The sequence below is a fragment of the Solanum lycopersicum genome, chromosome 1 (genome assembly GCF_036512215.1).
Source record: "Solanum lycopersicum chromosome 1, SLM_r2.1".
Taxonomy (NCBI): domain Eukaryota; kingdom Viridiplantae; phylum Streptophyta; class Magnoliopsida; order Solanales; family Solanaceae; genus Solanum; species Solanum lycopersicum.
In genome coordinates, this window is record NC_090800.1 from 4,984,003 (window position 1) to 5,006,848 (window position 22,846).

The 22,846-nt window shown below is 33.4% G+C and overlaps 1 protein-coding gene and 1 non-coding gene across 4 annotated transcripts; one reads left to right on the top strand and one right to left on the bottom strand.

Moving 5' to 3' along the window:
- Window positions 1–12,432: 12,432 nt before the first annotated feature.
- Window positions 12,433–16,822, bottom strand: LOC101263344 (uncharacterized). 3 transcript variants are annotated; one of them, XM_010327107.4, is made up of 11 exons: window positions 16,523–16,822; window positions 16,131–16,202; window positions 15,379–15,458; window positions 14,914–15,013; window positions 14,777–14,830; window positions 14,372–14,449; window positions 14,070–14,167; window positions 13,921–13,978; window positions 13,404–13,525; window positions 13,125–13,316; window positions 12,433–12,729 (listed from the first exon to the last, which is right to left on the bottom strand). In XM_010327107.4, the coding sequence occupies exons 1-10, from the start codon at window positions 16,733–16,735 to the stop codon at window positions 13,154–13,156; spliced, it is 1,038 nt and encodes a 345-aa protein (XP_010325409.1). In that variant the 5' UTR covers window positions 16,736–16,822; the 3' UTR covers window positions 12,433–12,729; window positions 13,125–13,153. The 3 variants fall into 3 exon arrangements, with proteins under 3 accessions (XP_010325409.1, XP_004228429.1, XP_019069669.1); XM_004228381.5 differs by lacking the exon at window positions 12,433–12,729 and having other exon boundaries at window positions 12,844–13,316; window positions 16,523–16,791; XM_019214124.3 differs by lacking the exons at window positions 12,433–12,729; window positions 16,131–16,202 and having other exon boundaries at window positions 12,844–13,316; window positions 16,523–16,767.
- A 16-nt stretch (window positions 16,823–16,838) lies between these two features.
- On the top strand, window positions 16,839–16,912 carry TRNAV-AAC (transfer RNA valine (anticodon AAC)). Its single transcript has one exon. It is a non-coding gene; the product is annotated as a tRNA-Val (tRNA).
- The last annotated feature ends 5,934 nt before the right edge of the window (window positions 16,913–22,846 follow it).

Here is a 22,846-nt window from a genome sequence, read left to right on the forward strand (position 1 = left end):
CCCCCACGTGCTTCAGAACTTCAAATGGACCAATATACCTCGGACTAAGTTTACCTCGCTTACCAAACCGCATCACCCCTTTCATAGGTGAAACCTTCAGCAAGACTTGTTCCCCCTCCATAAAATCCAAGTCCCTAACCTTTCGATCTGCATATTCTTTCTGCATGTTCTGAGCTGCTAGAAGCTTCTCCTGAATGAATTTTACTTTATCTAACGATTCCCTCAAGAGATCGGTACCCCATGGTCTCACCTCAAATGCATCAAACCAACTAATGGGAGACCTACATCTCCTCCCATACAGTGCCTCAAATGGGGTCATATCAATACTTGAGTGATAGCTATTATTGTATGAAAACTCTATTAAGGGTAAGAAGTTATCCCAATGACCACCAAATTCTATCACATATGCACGAAGCATATCCTCCAACACCTGAATCGTTCGCTCAGACTGACCATTGGTCTGAGGGTGAAATAAAGTACTAAGATCCAACCTAGTACCTAATTCAGCATGCAATGTTCTCCAAAATTTAGAAGTAAATTGCGTACCTCTATCTGATATGATGGAAAGTGGAACTCCATGCAATCGAACACTTTCTGAGATATAGAGTTTGGCTAACTTCTCTGCATTGTAAGTCACCTTAACCGGAACGAAGTAAGAAGACTTAGCTAATCTGTCAACGATTACCCAAATAGAATCAAACTTACCCAATGTTTTTGGAAGACCAACCACAAAATCCATTGCAATTCTTTCCCATTTCCATTTAGGAATGGGCATTTTCTAAAGTGTTCCTCCGGGCCTCTGGTGTTCATACTTTACCTGCTGACAATTCGGGCATTGGGCAACAAAATCAACAATGTCACGCTTCATCCTACTCCACCAAAAATGTTGTTTTAGGTCACGATACATCTTGGTTGCACCAGGATGTATGGAATACCTTCAATTATGAGCCTCTGTAAGAATAGTGTGGATCAAATTATCAACATGGGCCACACATACCCTTCCCTTAATTCTCAAAATGCATTTCTCGTCAATTATTGCATCTTTAGCCTCTCCTCGTAATACCATATCTCGAATTCGGCTCAGCTTCTCATCAGTAAACTGTTTTCCCTTAATCTTGTCAAGAAAAGAAGATCTTGCCTCCACACAGGCTAAAAATCCTCCCTTCTCTAGTACTTCCAGTCTCATAAAGTCATTAGCCAGAGTCTGAACCTCTCTAGCCAATGGGCGCCTAGAAACCTGTAAGTGGGCTAGACTTCCCATGCTCCCTGTTTTTCTACTTAAAGCATCTCCCACGACATTAGCTTTTCCTGGGTGATACAAGATAGTAATATCATAGTCCTTCAGTAGTTCCATCCACCTCCTCTGGCTCAAATTCAAATCTTTCTGAGTAAAAACATACTGTAAACTACGATGATCTGTATAGACTTCACACTTAACCCCATATAGATAATGTCTCCATTGCTTTAATGCAAACACGACTGCAGTCAACTCCAAATCATGGGTCGGATAGTTACGTTCATGCACTTTCAATTGCCTCGAAGCATAAGTAATTACATTTCTCTCTTGCATTAGCACTGCACCCAAACCAGAATAAGATGCATCACAGTAAACAATGAAATTCTTACCTTCCACTGGCAAGGTAAGAATTGGTGCAGTAGTCAACAAGGTCTTGAGGCTCTGAAAGCTTTCCTCACATTCGTCCGACCATACAAATGGAACATTCTGCTTAGTCAAATTTTTCAATTGGGAAGCAACAGAAGAAAATCCCTTGACAAATCGATGATAGTAACTAGCTAAACCAACAAAGCTCATTACCTCTGTAACATTAGTAGGTCTTACCCAACTCTTCACTGCTTCAATTTTAGATGGATCCACCATCACTCCATCCTTAGAAACCACGTGCCCCAAGAAGGACACTGAATCTAGCCAAAACTCACACTTGGAGAATTTGGCATAAAGCCTTTTCTCCCTAAACAATTCCAATACAATTTTCAAATGCTCCTCATGTTCTTTCCTGCTCTTTGAGTATATCAGTATGTCATCAATAAATACAATAACAAAGAGATCCAGATATGGCTTAAAAATCTCGTTCATCAGGCTCATGAAAGCAGCAAGGGCATTCGTAAGCCCAAAAGACATTACTAAGAATTCATAATGCCCATACCTGGTTCGAAAAGCAGTCTTTTGCACATCTGCTGCCCGTAGTTTCAATTGATGATAACCAGATCTCAAATCAATTTTTGAAAAGGTACAAGCACCTTGTAACTGATCGAACAAATCATCAATGCGAGGAAGAGGATACTTGTTCTTAATAGTTACCTTATTCAGTTGTCTGTAGTCTATGCACATCCGAAAACTTCCATTCTTCTTCACAAATAAAACAGGAGCACCCCAAGGGGATACACTTGTTCTAATAAAGTCTTTACCTAACAACTCCTGAAGTTGGGCCTTTAACTCCCTTAACTCAGCTGGGGCCATTCTATAAGGGGGTATGGAAATGGGGCGAGTACCCGGCTCCAGATCAATACAAAAATCAATATCCCTATCTGGTGGCATACCAGGAAGGTCTGCAGGAAACACATCCAAAAACTCACGGACTATCGAGACAGACTCAATCAAAGGTACCTGGGAAGTATCATCCCTGAGATGTGCCAAGAAAGCTAAACAACCCTTACTAACCATCATCTTAGCACAAAGAAAAGGGATAATACGAACTGGGGTGGAAATATAGTCACCCTCCCACACTAGCGGATCTGTCCCAGGCTTGGCCAATGTCACAGTTTTAGCATTACAATCTAAGATAGCAAAATTTGGAGAAAGCCAAGTCATACCTAGAATTACATCGAAATCGACCATCTCTAGAATAATCAAATCTACATGAGTATTGCTCCCCACAAAAATCACAAGACAAGACCTATAAACCTTCTCAACTATCACAGACTCACCCACAGGAGTAGAGACACGAATAGGCATGTCAAGCAAATCACAATATAAATCAAGACCAGTAGCAAAGGAGGAAGATACATATGAAAATGTGGATCCAGGATCAAATAATACAGAAGTCATGCAATCACAAACCAAAAGATTACCTGTGATAAAAGCATCAGATGTCTCTGCTTCAGACCTCCCGGGGAAAGCATAACAATGGGCCCTATCACCTGTCTGCCCGTTGCCCCTACCATGTTGCGCTGCAGTAGTTCCAACTTGCCCGCCACCCCGGCTGATTTGGTGACCACCATTACCTTGGCTACCACGTCCTCCAGAATGGCGTCCTCTCCCATGACCACCTCTACCTCTAACTATTGGGGGTCTGTAACTCTGTTTTGGACAATACCTCCTAATATGTCCAGTCTCTCCACATCCATAACAATCTCTGGAGTCAAGCATAGGTCTCTGTGAGAATGACGAAGTCTGGGGATAACCTCCAAACTCAGAGAAATGTTGACTGGTCTGCGATGGACCCCCAGCTACCGCCTGTAGTGAAGACTGAATAGGTCGGGCTGGGTAACCTCCTAAACTCTGCCCTCTGGAGTAAGAACCACTAAACTCACCTCCCGTACAAAACTTCTTAGATGTCGACGCCATGGTGAAGTTGTGTGGCTTCACCCCCTCCACCTTTATCACAAAATCAACCACTTCCTGAAAGGATTTTGCTGCAGCAGCTACCTGTAAGGATGGGATCTGCAAATCTGACCTCAATCCTTTCACAAAGCGGCGAATCCGCTCTTGTGGACTGAAGCAAAGCTGGGTGGCATACCTGGATAGCGCACGAAATTTGGCCTCATAAGCGGCAACAGACATCCTTCCTTGCTCTAGGCTCAGGAACACATCTCTCCTCATATCCCTCAAAGTCTGAGGTATATACTTCTCCATGAATAAGCTAGAGAATGATGCCCAAGTCATAGGTGATGCCTGTGCTGGTTGACACTCAACATACGACCGCCACCACATTTTGGCATTCCCCTGAAACTGATAGGTCACAAACTCAACACCGAATCGTTCTACTATGTCCATCTTATGTAGCAGCTCCTGACAATTAACCAGAAAATCATAGGCATCCTCAGATTCACACCCTTGAAGACTAGGGGTTTCAACTTCAAGAATTTAGTGAAAAGTATGCTGATCACTTGTCATTATAGACCATGTAGTCAATTGAGGAAACGTGCCTACTTCCAATGAGGCATCCATGCGGGGAGCCACAGCAGCTGCATGTTGTACTCCCGGAACCTGAGGTGCTGGTGCAGAAAACACTGGAGGTGTCTGGCCCTGATCAGATAACCCGCTAAGATAAGTAAGAACCTGGTTAATCATCTCTGGGGTAGGCTGGGGTGGTAATTCCTCATATTGAACCTGCTCGTTTTCCCCTTCTTCACCCTCTCTCACTACCTCATCAGTCGGTGGAAGAGTCATCGCCCTATTACTAGCTGGACCAGGTGTTTGTCCTCTACCCCTAGAGGGCGTTCTCCTGCAACCTCTACCACGGCCTCCTGCCACTGCTCCTCCTCGAGCTACAGCCCCAATGGTTGGCTCAGACGCACCCTGTCTTGCCGGTGTTGGTGTTGGCACAGTTGTTGCTCTAGTTCTAACCATCTGTGAAATAGAGTGAGGATGTCAGATACCAATTTGTATCACCTAGATACCAATTGGATCCAAGTAATAGCACGAAAGAAAGAAAGATTGGAGTTTTCCTAAAGTCTTATAGCCTCTCAAAGAAAAGTAAGGGTGTCCCCCTACCGTTCCTCAAGACTCTACTAGACTCGTTCTTGTGTGATGAGACCAACGAACCTAACGCTCTGATACCAAGTTTGTCACGACCCAAAACGAGCCGCAAGTGGCACCCACCCTTACTCTCCTAGGTGAGCGAACCAACAAATCTAAACCCCAACATTTACCGGTAAAACATTTATAAATAGTAAAAATAATGCAGAAGATCCAAAACTCAATTAAATAAACTTCTAAAGTTTAATACTTATTATTCCCAAAATCTGGAAGTCATCACACCAAGAACATCTATCCTCGAATTTTTAAATCTAAGAGTACTTAAGAAGCTAAAATAGTAAAAAGATGGTCCATGTCCGAACTTCAAGACATCAAGACGTGAAGGAGAGAATCCGGCACGAGCTAGGAATAATAGCTCACCCTGAATTCTGATGTGCTGAAGACTGGCTAGATCTGAGGACGAGTCGAAGTCGATGGCACGCTTGCTGCACTCCACAATTAACAAAGAAGAAAATTATAAGTAGGGGTCAGTACAAGGAACATGTACTAAGTAGGTATCATCGGCCAACTCAAAATAGAAAATAATATATACCGAGTAATAATATAAAATCAACCATAATACTTAACAGGTGACAATCAACAAGTATAAGAACCATTGGCAACAACATCAAGCACACCTATGAGGACTCAAGCCTCCACACCATACTCATTTGGGAAAAATAGGTTCTTTGAATTTGAGTATATTAACATAATTCAAGATTCATTCTCTTTATCATTATCGTGTCGGAACGTGACACCCGATCCCCTAATACTACCGTGTCGGAACGTGACACTCCGATCCCCTAATGCTACCGTGTTAGAACGTGACACTCCGATCCAATATTACCATGTCGGAACGTGACACCCGATCCCCTAATACTACCGTGTCAGAACGTGACACTCCGATCCCCTAATGCTACCGTGTCGAAACGTGACACTCCGATCCAATATTACCTCATTATTTTAGTTAATCAAGCCTTCTTTATGTCAAGGCGTTATCTTAATAGAGAGGATTTAAGATTGAAGATTCAACAGTCTCATCATTCTGACCACCACAATTACACAATCACAACATACAAACACACAATCAAGCATATAGAAGACTTTACAATACCACCCAATACATATCGATCGCTATTTAGAGTTTATCTATCACATAGAAATAAACCATAACCTACCTCCACCGAAGAATCGTGATCAAGCAAGCTACTTCCCCAATGCCTTTGCTTTCCTCTTCGTTCTCTCTTTCTCGCTCGTTCTCCCTCTCTGTTCTTTTTATTTTTTTCCCAGATTCTTTTTCTTTTACCCTAATTATCATATAATCAATTATAAAAGATGATAAAAGTAACCCACTATTTATTCCCTTATTATATTCTTTAACCCCAAGTAAACAAATTATTAAACTTACCACACTAATTCCATAATTATAATCATGAATAGTCCAAAATATCCATTTAAACTTTTAGCAGAAATCTGACCAAGTCGGGGTTACGCAGCTTGAGACACGACGGACCGTCCTGCAGGTCCGTCACAACGTTCAGAGAGTTAATTTCAATAATGAGGTTACGCAACTTGTGACGGTCCGTCGTATCTATGACGGTCCGTCCTGCAGTTCCGTCGCGAAGTTCAGAGAGTCGATCCCAGTACCTAGATTTTCAGAGTTGAAGTGTTTTGGAACGGAGACGCTCGACGGACCGTCGTGCCTGTGACGGTTCGTCCTACCTGCCGTCGAGGGTAATGAGGAGAGCAACAGAAGAAATTACACAAGTATGGGACGACGGAGTCCATCACGGTCCGTCGTGACCATGACGGTCCGTCGCGTGATCCGTCGACCTAGTCAGTTTTTATCACAAATGATTCTTCTGCTCGAACCGACTAAACAGGTCGTTTCATATCTATTTTATTAATACTCTATTTTACTATTACTCTATTTTACTTTAGTTTAATTCTTAATATTTTTTCTATTCATTATGCTTATAAAAAAATGTCTACTTTTTATATAAAAATTTATCATGAATTAATTATTTTCATCTTTATTTTGGTTCTAATTAATATACTTGAAAATAAATTTCTATTATATGGAAGAGTGAAGTGGGAGGATGGCCAAGGATAAAAATGTAATTTCATTCTAACAAAAATCTATTAAGAAAGATAATACAATATTCTAAAAATCTCTTTATATATATAAAGTGAATGATGATCAAGGACAAAAATGTAGTTTTATGCTAACAAAAATCTATCTATAATGATAACAAGAAAATTAAATATTTTAGAAATATATTAAGTTATTGTTATTACCATTAACTTATTTTATTATTACTTTACTTTTTTTTCTTGTGTGAGTTATTGTGATATCTATTTTATTATTATGCTATTTTTCTATTATATAGAAGAGTGAAATGGGAGGACGACCAAGGGTAAAAATGTAATTTCATTCTAACAAAAATCTATTAAGAAAGATAATAAATAGTTCTAGAAATCTCTTTTTATGTATAAACTGAATAATGATAAAGGGCAAAAATAATTTCATACTAACAAAAATCTATCAATAATGATAACAAGAAAATTTAATTTTTCAGAAACATATTAAGTTATTGTTATTACCATTAACTTATTTTGCCATTACTTTACTTTCTTTTCTTTTGTGATTTATTGTGATATCTATTTTATTATTACACTATTTTACTATTACTCTAGTTTATTTTAGTTTAATTCTTAATATTTTTTCTATTCATTATGCTTATTTAATATGCATACTTTTTGTATAAAACTTTATCATGAATTAATTATTTCCATCTTTATTTTGGTTCTAATTAATATACTTGAAAATAAATTTTTATTATATAGAAGAGTGAAGTGGGAGGATGACCAAGGGTAAAAATGTAATTCATTCTAACAAAAATCTATTAAGAAAGTTAATAAATAATTCTAGAAATTTCTTTCTATATATAAAGTGAATAATGATCAAGGACAAAAATATAATTTCATACTAACAAAAATCTACCAATAATGAAAATTAAAGATTTTAGAAATATATTAAGTTATTGTTATTATCATTAACTTATTTTGTTATTACTTTACTTTTTTTTTCTTTTATGAGTTATTGTGATATATATTTTATTATTAATCTATTTTACTATTGCTCTATTTTACTTTAGTTTAATTCTTCATATTTTTTCTATTCATTATGCTTATAAAAAATGCCTACTTTTTATATAAGACTTTATCATGAATTAATTATTGTCATCTTTATTTTGGTTCTAATTAATATACTTGTAAATAACTAAGTGTGATAAAATTAATAATAAATATTAGATTGAAATTAAAGAAAAAAAAATGTTAAAAGTAACTTTACAAATAAAAATGAATAGGATTATATATTTATATTAAATACGACCAAGAATAAAAATGTAATTTCATCCTAACAAAAATCTATCAAGAATAAATAATTCTAGAAATATTTTTCTATATATAAAGTGAATGATGATCAAAGGTAAAAAAATGTAATTTCATTCAAATAAAAAATCTACCAAGAATGATAACAAGAAATTTAAATTCTTCTAGAAACATCTTTAGTTATTATTATTAGTATTACCTCATTTTTGTTATTTCTCCAGTTTTTATGAATTTGCGATATCTATTTATTATATGAAAGTAAATAAATTATGATTACAATTAGCTCTTAATAATTATATATCAAGTATAATATTAGGTGGAATCAATCAAAAATAAAATTAAAATTTATAGGTATATTTAAATTTTGTGTATTAAAATATTTTTAGATTATGAGTGATACTTGTGTTAATAATTTAGCACGGTATGGTGGATAGTGTAATGAGCCAATGACACACGCTTGGATTTAATTTTGCAAGTGTATTAAAGGAAGTAATAGGTAAGTGTGATATATATGATCGTATGTAGGGGTATAAAAAGAATATCAAAAATCTCCCGAACCAATCGAATAGAATAGTATCGAATTGTTGTATTATTATTAAATAAATATTTAATAAATTGTGGATTATTGTTTAAGTGTATACCGTGCCAAACAAATAGGATGACTTTTTCATTTTGTAAAAGAAAATCAAAAAAAAATCGAATCAAACAATCTTACATGTGTGCCAATATATTTATATATAAATATAAACAATTATATTATATATATATATATATATATATATATATAACATTTTTAAAATATAAATACAACTTAGTTCTTAGATCTCTGATGACAATTCAAATTAGACATCATAATTTATGTTGTTGGGCCCGTACATAGCACAGACAATACTCGACTAGTATATATATATATATATATATATATATATATATATATATATATATATATATATAGTTGTGGCCACAAATGATCCTATTAACAACACTAATGTTTAGGTACTATATATATGCTACTTGCATACAAGTAAAATATCCTACTTTGACAAATAAAGATTAATAGAGTATCCTATTAATCTTTATTAATAAAAAGAAGTCTATATCCACAGAATTTATGACACTTTGGAAAACCAAAACAAATTAAAAAGGGGAAAAGGGTCTGAATATCCTTTAACTTTATTATTTGGAGCTGATATATTTCTCGTTATCGAAACGGTTCATAAATGCCTTTACCGTTATACAAACGGCTCAAATATACCCTTGTCATTACAAAATGACTCACATATAACCACCATTTAACGGAAGTTAAAAAAATTAATTTTAAGTTTATATTTATATTTTGAATTTTTTTTAAAAATTATTTAGGTGTATATATGATTCTTCTATCAAAGTTCAAGGTATATTTTAATTTTTTTCATGCATAAATTATTTTTGACTTCTTTTATTATAATTGTTTGAGTTTCTTATTCTTATTTTATTTTCTTTCATTCCTTATTTTTAAAGGAAAAAAATTTAAACTATTTTTTTGTCTATATTGTAATTTGATTTTTGTAATTGAAGAAAAAAATTTGGTCATCTACAATAAGTTTTACAAAAATATTAGTAAAATATAAATAAATTTGATTATCAAAATACTAATTCTAAATTAGTCGTTAAAACAAAAAAAAGTCAAAAAAAATATGTTTAATGAAGATTACATTTACTTATATGAAATTATATTTTTTATTAAGAAAATAATTAAAAGTTAGATTAATTTTTTTTTCATTTCCGTTAGAGGAAAAGGGTATATGTGAGCCATTTGTTTATAAGTGGGGATATATATGAGCCACTTTCATAACAACGAGTATATCAGCTCTAATGACAAAGTTGAGAGGTTTATCATGTTTTAATCTAAAATAGTTTGTTATGCAGTTCTACATGTTTTATTAAGGGAAAGGGGTTAAAAATGTTTTTAAATGATGTAAAATTAAATTAAAATATTAATTTTCCTTATAGCTTAGTTTAAAATTTTTATTTAGTATTTTGATTCAAAAATAATATTTTAGCTATTAATTATTTGATCTAGAAGTATTTTTATTATTACTTGAGGTTGTGGATCATAAATACTCATTTTCCTAGTAAGCACATTACTCTTCCTAATCTTTAAACGGATAATATAGGTCATATATATATATATATATGAGAGTAAAAATCTCATTATTCCTTTTCATTTAGATAATGATTTTTAAAAATTCCTAATAAAATATAATTTTCTATATTTATGATATCATGATTATTGTATCTTAAAAAAGGATAGAATATTACTTTTTATATCATATTAAATACATGTATCATTACTCGTCAAATGCACATATATTCATTTGTTATAAATTTCGACATATTAATTTTGAATTAATTGTGTGTGAAGTGTAATTGAGTACTAATTAACAACTCTAATAGATTTATGGATTTCCTAGAATATTCTAACAAATCTTTCTAAAATAACGATATCATAAATCCAAAATAGTTCTATAAACTTCATCTTTTCTTTTTCTTGCGTTTATGTGTTTCTAAAAAAAAAACAATTTAGCCATGTATAACTTTTTCAAGAGTAATGGTATTGTATTTAAGTTTGATGATTTTGTTAGAATGTATCTTGATGTTTTTAAATGTGTATCTCAAAAACATAATGTATTTGTCTAATTGTAATATTCTTAGATTTAAGAGTAATATTTTTTTTAGCATGTATCTAAGTTTTATAGAATGTATGTATGAAACATAGTGTATATCTTTTGAATAGTAATGATTTATAAAGTATGTGTAATGATAGTTATAACATGTATCCTTATTTTTTCAATTTTGTATCTCAGAAATATATTGTATATTTTTCAGGGTAATGATCTTAGATTTAAAAATAATGATTTTTTATCGTATGTATTTTATTTTATTTTTAGTTTGTATTTCTAAAACATAATATAAACAAGAGTCGGATCCTGCAATGACAAATTTATGAGTGAAAAATAAAAAATATAAAAGGTGTTTATTTTGCTAATCTTATTGTTAATGTGTTGTACTTTTATACAAAAATTATTCGATTTTGGGAATGATAAGCCATAAAAGTAGTTCAAGAAAAAACAAAATCAGTTTAGAACCATGTTTGTAAACCTTTTTAAAATTAATAATATGAACAATATAAATTCTTTCTTAGATAAAAGTAATTTGAGAGAGAGAGAATTTGAATTATTAATTGAGGTACTTAAATGTTAAGATAATTAATCAATTTCATTTTCAAGAAGTTAATGTATTTGATTTTATCTTTTAAAATATATCGTATAAAATATTAAAAGTGATAATATATGTTGTTTGAAACTAAAGATAAGGTTAATATATGATAGTGATCTATGTTTAGTTAAATAGTTTTTCCTTCTTTTTTTATGGCGATTCTTAAGGAACGTGAAATAACATTGTCAAAAACAATATTTATACGTTTAAATCCAACATATATTATCATTGAATGTGTATTGATTCGAATTTTTAAAATATCAAATCAAATTTATAGTGTTAATTTATAAATCCAAAAGAGTTGTATTTTCAACCTTTTGGATGTTTCACAATGCTTTCAATTTTTTTGGACAAAATCATTATAAAAATATATAATTTGTACTTAAAATATTTCTTTAGTCCTAATAAAATATAATTAAGAAAATAACACCACATGTGAGATGACTAATGACTAAAATATTTTTTAAAAAAAAAGGTGGTGCAGGCGAAGACATTGATATTTGTTTATGATAAATCACTATAGTTTAAAATATTTACAATTCATATTTATACGCAGACTTTTATAGCAAATTTCTCTTTTCTCTCCCGGTCTCTCTCTATCCATCTCCCAACCAATAACAAATACATTCAAATGTATTATGTATCAATTGTATTCAATCAAATATAGATAAAATTTTTGTATCTTATGTCAATTGTATTCGAAAAACTATTTTTGTATTTTGTATCAACTATATTTGCATTTTGTATCCATTGTATTTGTGATTCACTCGAATACAACATGCAACATGCATTTATCCTCTCCGTCAAATGTATTATATACGAATTGTATCCAATCATACCAATATAGGCGAGAGAAATATATTTTATTTCAATTGTATTCGAAAAACTATATTTATATTTTGTATCAATTGTATTTATATTCTATAACAATTGTATTCACGATAAAATGAATACACCATGTATTCATCCTTTCTCCTCCCTCTCTCGATCTCGCTCGCTTTTCTCCTAATATGTATTCATTATGATACAAATCAATTTATATTTGAATCTATTCTCCGAAACCCGCGAAAAAATATAACAAATACAAATGTTTAGCTAACCAAAAGATAGCTATAAACTGTGATCAGTAAAACTGTAGCTATAGTGAGTCTTATTTAAGGCATAATATTTGTTGTTTTTGAAAGTTACCCAACATATAACTAGAGGTCTCAATTTTGTGCTCCGGATATGAAGAAAATCTTGTTGGAATAGGCATCCCATAATAGGCTCTATAGTGCGTGATCCAGATTTAGTGGGCTCCAATACGGGCACGGACACTAGGTGAGAAACCAAAAAGAAAAACAACAGTAAAATTCCAATAACATATAACAACTCAACAATGTAGAAATTGCCCAGTCCACTAAACTGAGAAATGTGAAGCCATCAAGAAATAGGTAAGCACAGACTCAACAGAGAGTGCTATATTGAATCATCCCGAAGGAGAAATTATTCGTGATGTACAGCTTGAAGGTTCTCGTATAATGTAATCAGCAAATGTTTATCGAGCATTACAATCCAACAGGTTCAAGCACACAAGACGGGGGATGGCTTGCACGAATTTTTCATAGTGTATGAGCAAAAGTTACTAGATTCTCATGAACACGTAGGTAGAGCTTTTGATATGCGCAAGTACAATTAAGGGTTCAATGACATGTTTGAAATATCATCTAACCTGTTATTGCTAGTTGTCAAGTTTCGTGTTCAATTAGCTACAGAACTCCATTTTCCGTCAAACAGCTGCATAATTGTTTTACCCATGATCCACTCCGTGGCAGAAGAAGGTAAATGTCCCTGTTTAGCAAGATAAGAAACTGCTTCTCTTGCTTCTTTATACCCACATTCGGCAACAACGTAGGGGAAATCACTGCAGCAGGTACATAGGTTCGAAATTCAGAGATCATTAGAGAGCAACTTTGAACGAGTAATGAACAATAAGAACGTCAGTTATTACCTTCCCCACATGATACGATGTGCACCATAACTGGAGACTAGTTGGGGAAGAACATGAGGCAAGTCCTCATATGGATAAGGATTTCTCGACACTCTGAACAAAGCACTAAACTTTACATATACCTGCCAAAATTCAATACTAGCTCAGATATCAATCAACTCAACGACGTTAAGCCAACTGTTGGCAATAACAATAGTGTAAGCAGGAAATAGTGTGGCAATTGGACTAAGTCTGTCGTGAGTTCAGTTAACACTACGAAGGGATTTGTCTAGAATACTTCAGAATAATGTTAAAAAATGTAGAATATAATCAAGCTATAGTAATAAAGAAAGTTCAAATGCATTGAGCCCCAATCTTAAAGGTTTAGAATCATACGAACATGTTAATTGGTTAGTTTTTGTTTACGCAGATTTAGTTGTCTTCTACAGAATTTGAATCAGCTAACGTGCAGATGTTAAATATTGAACTAAAAAAGTGTAGATCAAAGGAATCAAGCATGATGCTCCGTAAATGTTACCTGTGGGAATCTTGAAAGCTTTAACAGCTCTGAGTAACCTCGTCTTTCTTCATCATTTCTACAAGACATTTAGATAGATTACCTAACATTATACTTTGTATTCTCAAGCATGAATGATGATTTAGAAGAGAACTTCAGTGATGGCTTACTTTGGGGGCTTACAGAAAGCTACATGATCAAGCAAAACTACAGTCGAGGGAAATTCTGTGCACAGCTCCTCAATTTCTTGCAAATGCAAAAGTAGACCCTGAATGAATCCATCATAGTTAGTCTATCATTAACATCATATTAATAGCAGAACAGGAAGTTCACGGAACAATCATTGAGTTAAACCATTCTCCCTAATTAAAAAGCTGGTAATAGCACCTAAAGTAAACAGCTTATACAACATTATTACTTGAGTTCTAATATAATTCCAAATTAAAGAGTTGAATGCTAGTAACTGAACTACCTTCATACACATGAAACCGACTGGCACTCCAAGCTCTCCAGCCTTTGAGAATAATGCCTTCCCAATTTTATTTGTCATCTGATAAAAGATTAAACATGGTAATTACCAAATACAAGTTCACGCACTTCTCTGTCACACTAGAATTTGAAGGCATTAATAAGTACAACATTTATCAGATGTGTATCTGCTTTTCTTCTACTTTCTGATCGTAACATGTTTCTTCTCATACAGTTAGTTAACCATACAGGAAGGAAAATTAGGTTAAAAGAGAACTTCATAGGTTCTTCCAGCATAACAAATCTATAAAAGAGTTTAATGTGCCTCATATTCTGATAAAATTTTCATGTGCAAAAGCAAAGGCAAAATAAAATCCGAGATCAATATTGATGGAAAGAAGATTGATACCTTTTCACCAGAAGGCCAAAGATACGGGTTAAAGCGAACAGCACGATAACCATCCTAGAATCAGCAGAAGTATCTTATGCCAACTTAATTCTTAAAGAATGAAAACACTACATCGAAAATAATGAGTTGTTACAAACCTTTAAAACCAGATCTTCAAGATGCTTTATCCCGCTCCCATCTTCTGCTGGATTCGCGAGGCAACAACCGACGAATTTGGAAGGGAACTTCTTCAGCACACTGGAATAGAAGTAATTAGGCATAGGACGAAAGACCTCTCAAGTCAATATGACCCCTAACATCAAGAGATAATTAAACAACTAGAAGACCGAAGAATGCACAAACAAATAAGTCTCAAAATGCAGTTTAAGTGAAGGAGAAAATAAGAAGGTACATAGCATGTGTGCAATATCCTTAAAAGGTCAAAGGCCTATGCAGAGATGTTATAATTACTACGGTATTGAAGGTACACACATCTCAGTTAAGACAATTGACAATTTTTTCATTATAAACTATTACTTAAGGAATATGTTGTATTCACTTAAAGCTGGAACTCTATTTCTTACAACAAATACCCCAAAAAAGAGGGAGAGAAATGAAGAGACCTCGTAACATAAGAATGATCAAACTTATGATTAATGGGCTGAACAATGAGTGCTCCATCAACACCTGCTTCTTCCATACACTGCTCAAAACATAAACATTGAAAGCATTGTGACGTTTAGCACTTAACGGTGACAACAGAAGAAGTGTGTTTGGTTCATCGGAAATATTTTTAATAGAGATGTTTTACTTTGGCAAATCATTTTCTAATGCTTAGCTGCATACTACACTAAGAAATATGTAGCTGTGTTTATGATGTTTGAAGTATAAAAGATGACATCAATTTCTAAGTGTTCGGTGAAACAACTAATCGGAAATAAACATTAGATATTTGATAAAGGAAACATTTTGGAAGTCATTTTAACAATTCAATACAACCAAACACTAGAAAATGATATCATCAAGGAAATTATTCCAAAAGAAATCTTTTCGCCACAGCAAAAGTAATTTTGCCTTCTGATCTTGAAAATATGTTTCAAACAAGTTAAAATCATCCAACACATCTTAGTTATACTAAACATACACAAAAGAGGCATGTAGATTATCATCAACTGATCAAATTAAACATACAACAACAAACCTAGTGTAATCCCACAAGATGGCGTCAGGAAGAATAGAGTAAACACAGACCATACCCTTCCTTAAGGAGGTATAGAAGCTGTTTCCGACATACCCTCAGCTCGGCAGTAACAACAAGCAGAATCAACAGCTAGATAACAATCAATCAAACATTAAAAAAGGTGAAGCCCTTTACCTCCAGCAGAAATTCGACATGACCTGTCAAACTAGGTTCTTGACCAGGAAAATAGGGATACTTTTCTGCAGCCTAACAAATTTCAAATAAACACCCATTAATTCCTCATACTTTCACTTCCCCAAAACAACAACAACAACATACCCAATGCACATTTTCAAGCAATTTGAAAAGGGAATACAGAAATGAGAGCTATAACAATTTTGCCAATTCCCCACAACAACAACAACAAAAAAAGTAGTATAAAATTGTTGTGCTATTGCCCATGTTCCAGCCAAAGCCCTCGTGGCCTAATCCTACTTGAAAAATGATTGAAATTATTCTCTTTATTCGATTTTCCAATTCTGTTAGGAAAAAGAATTGGAATTGTGATCCTATTTATTGATATTTACCTCTTGTGGGGATGCCCAGACATGTAAATGTGAGTCAATGACTTGTGGCTCTACTTCACCAGTTGCTGCCATTTGAGCCAATAAGGGTCTTAATCTTGAATGTATTGTTGGAATAGATACAAGAGAACATGGGCAATTGAAGCTATTTAGAGAAGAAAAAAATGGAGCACATGTTAATGGCTTTAGTGAGTTTACTGTCACTGCTGCTACCATTTTTGTTGTTGCTTCTGGTTCTCAATCCAAATGGAAGGGAAAAAGATTGCATCAATTATACAAAAGAGTTATCTAAATAATATTGACAAAGGTTTAACATGAAGGTGTCGTGGTGTAGTTGGTTATCACGTCAGTCTAACACACTGAAGGTCTCCGGTTCGAACCCGGGCGACGCCATTTTCCTTTTTTCTTCTCTGTAATAATCTTTTTGAGTGTCGGTTTATTTTATTAAAAAAATTTCAACTTCGTCGTATAATTGAATAGACGTATATATGTGACACGTGTCAATACAAAATCAATATTGTCATAGTTAAAACTTATAAATTAACATATGAACAACATCGTTTACTAATGCTAGATATTATTTACATGCATTTTGAATCAAAATATTCACTCATTGATGATATTCATAATTCATTAGTTGAAAAAGTGTAAAAATGTCAATACATATTGATAGTCTCATATGACTAATCACTTTTGATAATGAAATATTCATCTCATATATTGATAAATTAGCATGCAAGAAATTTTATAAGAAAGGGTAAGACAAAGGAAGAAATCAATGGGCACTTACTAAAAGCAACACAAGAAAGGAAAGCCACCATTCAAGGAATACAAAATCAAGTTTGCCACAATCCTAGCGTCTGAGTAGATCTGGAAGATAGGAAATCAACAAAGTATCAAGATCACACGGATATCTTGAAGAGAATCAAGATTATAAGAAATCAAAACAGGAAAGTATCAAGATCACACAAATATCTTCAAGAGAAAGAAACGAATTAAGATTACAAGATGATTTATAAAGAAGGAAGAAATTGGCTTGCTCATGCACTAGGATTCTTGATTTGAAAAACTCTTAGTTATCCTTAACAAAAGCAGACCTCAAAACACTTTATAATTCTCTCCTAGCCTTAGTTGTGAAGTGTGCAAATTCATTTGAACTTACATTGTAATCTTCTTTCATCGTTCATAAAGTTTTGTACACACTTGAGTGAACAATGAAAAAAGAAAAGAGAAATAAAGACTTTAAGTGTAGGTTATACAAGTAGAAGTTGTACCAAAATAGTAGATCTGATTTGCATATCAGATAGGAGTTTAAGTTCAAATCTTTGTATCACCTAAGTTCTCCTCAAGCTCTAAAGAAAATCCTTAAAACCCAAAAGGACTGGACTAGGCACCACATCGATGATCTGAATCAGTATAAAAATATGTCTTGTTCTTTTATATTCTATACTTCGCTTATTTTCTTTGTTAACTCTTTTGCATGTTATATTACACTGTTATACGATATCAAAAGTAAATACAAGAGCATGAAAATAGTCCTAAGAAACCACTGTCATTCTAAATATATCCTGAGAGAAAAATCATAACCTCATATGTCAATGCGAATACAATAGAGTGCACCAACATTTTATTTTTACTTTCAGAAGAAAAGCCACAGGTAGATTAAGACAAATATTTCAATTCTAAGAGAAAGGAAACTACTCCTAAACAAATTGTGTTTAGCAAAAAACATATAAAGTTATTTAAAGTAAATGAAATTTATATTTTTCATTGTTCAATTACAAAAATTGACACATACAACAAGACATACGATCTTATTTTATTTTCAAAAGAAGTCCCCCATTTTTTGCAACATTATCCTTCCACAAGAAACACCAAGCTTCAAAAATTGAATAACAGCCTCACAACATATAATTAGTTGGAATAATAATATTAGAATATTTTATATTTCTAACTGGACCTTTGTGATTACTACAACTACTGAATTATCAGCTAAAAAAGAAATTTTTGATCACTCTTGGAAAAGAAAGAACGAAAACACCTTCAAAAAAATAATAAACTTGTTGTTAGGGTTCACGTTTTGAACAATCTAAAGAATATTTGAGTTGGTTGCTTACAAAATCATTAATGTTGAATCTAATCATGCATCTATTATGCAAAATCAATCTACTTTAGCCCACATCATTCACATTTATTTACATTTATGGACATTCTTCTAGGTAATAAAAAAATCTCATCATGATAAGCCTTACGAAATAGCTACACAAAATAATTCAATGTTTTAAAGCTTATCATTAATAATTATTTACATTATTTGCGATATTCAAGTTCACATATGCTTAAGAAGAACTCTTCCTCTTTATATCTTAAGTAATTCTCATTGCTAACTTGATTCGATCGTTCAAATTATACATTTCCAATGCAGTAGATTCAATAACAAAAAATATCTTACCATAAATCTCATATAGATCAAACTCTCTTTGTTAAGAGAACTTGTATACTAATCTTTGTACTATTCTTTCAATATTCTAGTTTGTTAAGTTTGTTAAGAAGTTAGTTAGTTAGTTAACTACAAATTAGTTAATTAAATAAAGTAGTTAGGCTAAGTATCCTTAGTATACACTTAAATGTAAATTGTATATATAGGTATGTAAACATATATGTAAATACACAGAAAATACAGTTCTACTTCTTCATCATTCTCTCTCGTCTCCTTCATCTTCTTCCTCTTCTTCTTGAAGCTCATTAACAGAGCTTCTTCACATGGTATCAGAGCCATTGAAGAGTTGAATCTCTGAGTTAGTTTCTTCATAATCTGAAGACAAGAGTTCTAAGAATCTTGAGTTGAAGATCGAGTGTCTGTCTAAATTGAAGACTGTTAGCTGTTGAAATTGATCAAATCATGCCTTCAACTGGAGATGGAGCTTCAAGTGAAGTTCAACAACAAATTCCAGTCACAACTACTGCCAAAATAGATCACAATCATCCCCTCTTTATACATCCTTCAGATACTCAAGGTTCTGTTCTGATTTCAATTCAATTGTTGGGTTCTGAAAATTATTCTTTGTGGAGCAAATCTTTAAAACTTGTGTTACTAGGAAAAAAACAAGTTAGGATTTTTACTTGGAACTTGTAAAAAGGAGATGTATTCTGAATGTTTACATGATGTATGGGATAGATGCAATGCAATTGTTCTTGGATGGATTATGAATACTGTGTCTAAAAGTTTGATTAGTGCAGTGATCTACGGATCTGATGCTCATTCAGTGTGGGAAGATCTGTGTGAAAGATTTGATAAAGTAAATGCATCTAGAGCCTTTTATCTTCACAAAAAACTAGTTACTATGTCACAAGGGACTTCTTCTGTGTCAATCTATTTTTCAAGATTGAGAGAGTTATGGGATGAGGCTGAAACTTTGATTCCTTGTCCTTCATGTGCCTGTCCTGAGTCTAAACAATACATTGAGCACTTACAATTTCAAAAGTTGTGGCAATTTCTGATGGGGCTTAATGAGTCTTATGCTCATGCAAGAAGCCAAATGCTGATGCAGATTCCAGTGCCAAGTGTAAATCAAGCTTATGCTATGATTGTTAGTGTTGAGAGTCAAAGAATACATGGTGCAGGAAATACATTTTCATCTACAGAAGTTGTATCTGAAACAGCATTGATGAGTAATAGAATGCCTCTTAGTTCTTCTCAGTCTGGACATGGTGGATACTACAACAATAATACAACTTCCTCAGGAACTGGAAGGGGAATTTCTAATTTTCAGAATAATGGATATAGAAATAAGGGGTATGGAGATGGAAGAACTGGTTACTCTGCAGGAAAGTCTTAACTCTATTGTGAATTCTGTCATTATAAAGGACATACAAAAGAAACTTGTTATAAACTTCATGGTTATCCAAAGAAGAAAGGAGGAGTATCTTCTTATGCAAATAATGCTGCTTCTGCTGGAAATGAGTCTGGAATGATAAACTCAACTTCAAGTTCAAATACTAGAACAAATGAATCATCTAATGACACTACTTTAGGACAGGGTGTGTCAATGTTTACTCAAGAACAATACTATGAGATATTACAAATGCTGAGAAAAAGGAAGAGTAAGGAAGTGGATACAATGGCCATTGTAGCTACTGCAGGTGTATCTGGAACATCAGGTAATATTACATCCCTAATGTCTGATATGTCACATATTAATTAATTATAGATACTGGTGCTTCCAATCATATGGTTCACAACTTTGGTTTAATGAGTCAGTCTGCAAATCTTGATGTTCAGGGAGGTATGAGAGTTAATTTACCTACTGGTGATCAGGTGTCTATTAGTCATATTGGTGAATCTTTGGTTCTTAAAGACAAAGTAGTAAAGGATGTGTTGTTTGTTCCAGAATTCAAGTATAATCTTCTATCAGTGTCACAACTAACAAAACAGTTGAGGTGTGCAGTAGTGTTTTTTCCTGATTTCTGTATTTTTCAGGATCTCTTCAATGGGAGGTTCCTGGGGATTGGTAAAGAGAATCAAGGATTGTATATCCTCAATACTACTGCCACAACAAAGATTTCAAATGATCAAGGTTCTTCTGGAGAATATGCAAAGGAAGCTGCATGTAAAAGGATTCCTATTAGCTTTAACTCTTCTGTTGATTATGCAAGTAGTCTATGGCATAAAAGACTTGGACATGCTCCTCTCAAAGTGTTAAGTAGAATAAAAGAATTAAACATAGTGTCTATACATGATCAGCATTAAACTATATGTCCAATTGCCAAGCAATCAAGACTTCCTTTTCCTACCAGTCTTTCTCATTCAAGTTCAATTTTTAATATTATACATGGTGATGTATGGGGACCCTACAGAGTACCTAATCATGATGGTAAAAGATATTTTTTAACTCTTGTGGATGATATGTCCAGATATACTTGGATTTTCTTATTGCACACTAAGTCAGATATTGTGGTCTTCCTGAAGAAGTTTATATGCAGATACCTGAAGGTTTTGCAAACCAGGGGGAGAAAAATATGGTTTGCAAACTTCATAAGTCCTTGTATGGACTGAAGCAAGCACCAAGGCAATGGAACTTAAAACTAACAGAGGCTTTAGTTGATATGGGATTTTCACAATCTCATTATGATTACTCACTCTTTACTAAGAACATAGGTAAAGATCTTCTAGTCATCTTGGTTTATGTTGATGATCTCCTGGTTACTGGGAGCAGCTTATATCATATACAACAAATAAGGGAGGATCTACAACAAAAGTTCAGAATGAAAGATCTTGGTGAGCTTAAATATTTTCTTGGAATTGAATTCTCCAGATCTAAGGAAGGTATACTGATGAATCAAAGGAAGTATGCTTTAGGACTTGTGTCTGAGTTGGGATTAGCAGGTTGTAAGCCTTCTTCTACACCCTTGGAGTTTAATCACAAGTTAACTTCTACTGTGTTTGATGAAGTTATTGGGAAAAATACTAATGCAGAAGACTTAATCCTTGATGAGTTTGGAAAATATCAGAGGCTAATAGGGAAGTTACTATACTTAACCATGACTAGACCTGATATAGCTTTTGTAGTACAGGTTCTTAGCCAATATATGCACTCACCTAAATCATCTCATATAGAAGCTGCACTTAGAGTAGTGAGATATATAAAAGAAACTGCAGGTCTTGGATTGTTTATGCCAAGTAACAAAAACAATGAGATGGTAGCTTATTGTGACTCTGACTGGGGAGCTTGTGTAGAAACGAGAAGGTCAGTTACTGGTTATATGATTAAACTAGGAGGAGCACTGGTGTCTTGGAAATCAATGAAACAAAGCACAGTATCAAGGAGCTCTGCAGAAGTTGAATTCAAAAGTATGGCCACTACAGTTGCTGAGATAGTCTGGTTTAAAGGCTTGTTCAGAGAGTTAGGAATGAACATAAAGTTGCCAGTAAAAGTATTTTGTAATAACAAAGTTGCTATCCAAATAGCAGCACATCCAATCTTTCATGAAAGAACCAAACATTTTGACATAGATTGTCATTTTGTAAGAGAGAAGATACTTGAAGGACTGATTCAGACACAACACTTGGGAACAAGAGAACAACAAGCTGATATACTTACTAAAGGGCTGTGCAAGCCTCAACATGAAGAACTAATTGTTCAAGCTAGGAATGAAAAATGTATTTTCCAATTCTTAGCTTGAGGGGGAGTGTTAAGAGAACTTGTATACTAATCTTTGTACTATTCTTTCAATATTCTAGTTTGTTAAGTTTGTTGAGAAGTTAGTTAGTTAGTTAACTAGAAATTAGTTAATTAAATAAAGTAGTTAGGCTAAGTATCCTTAGTA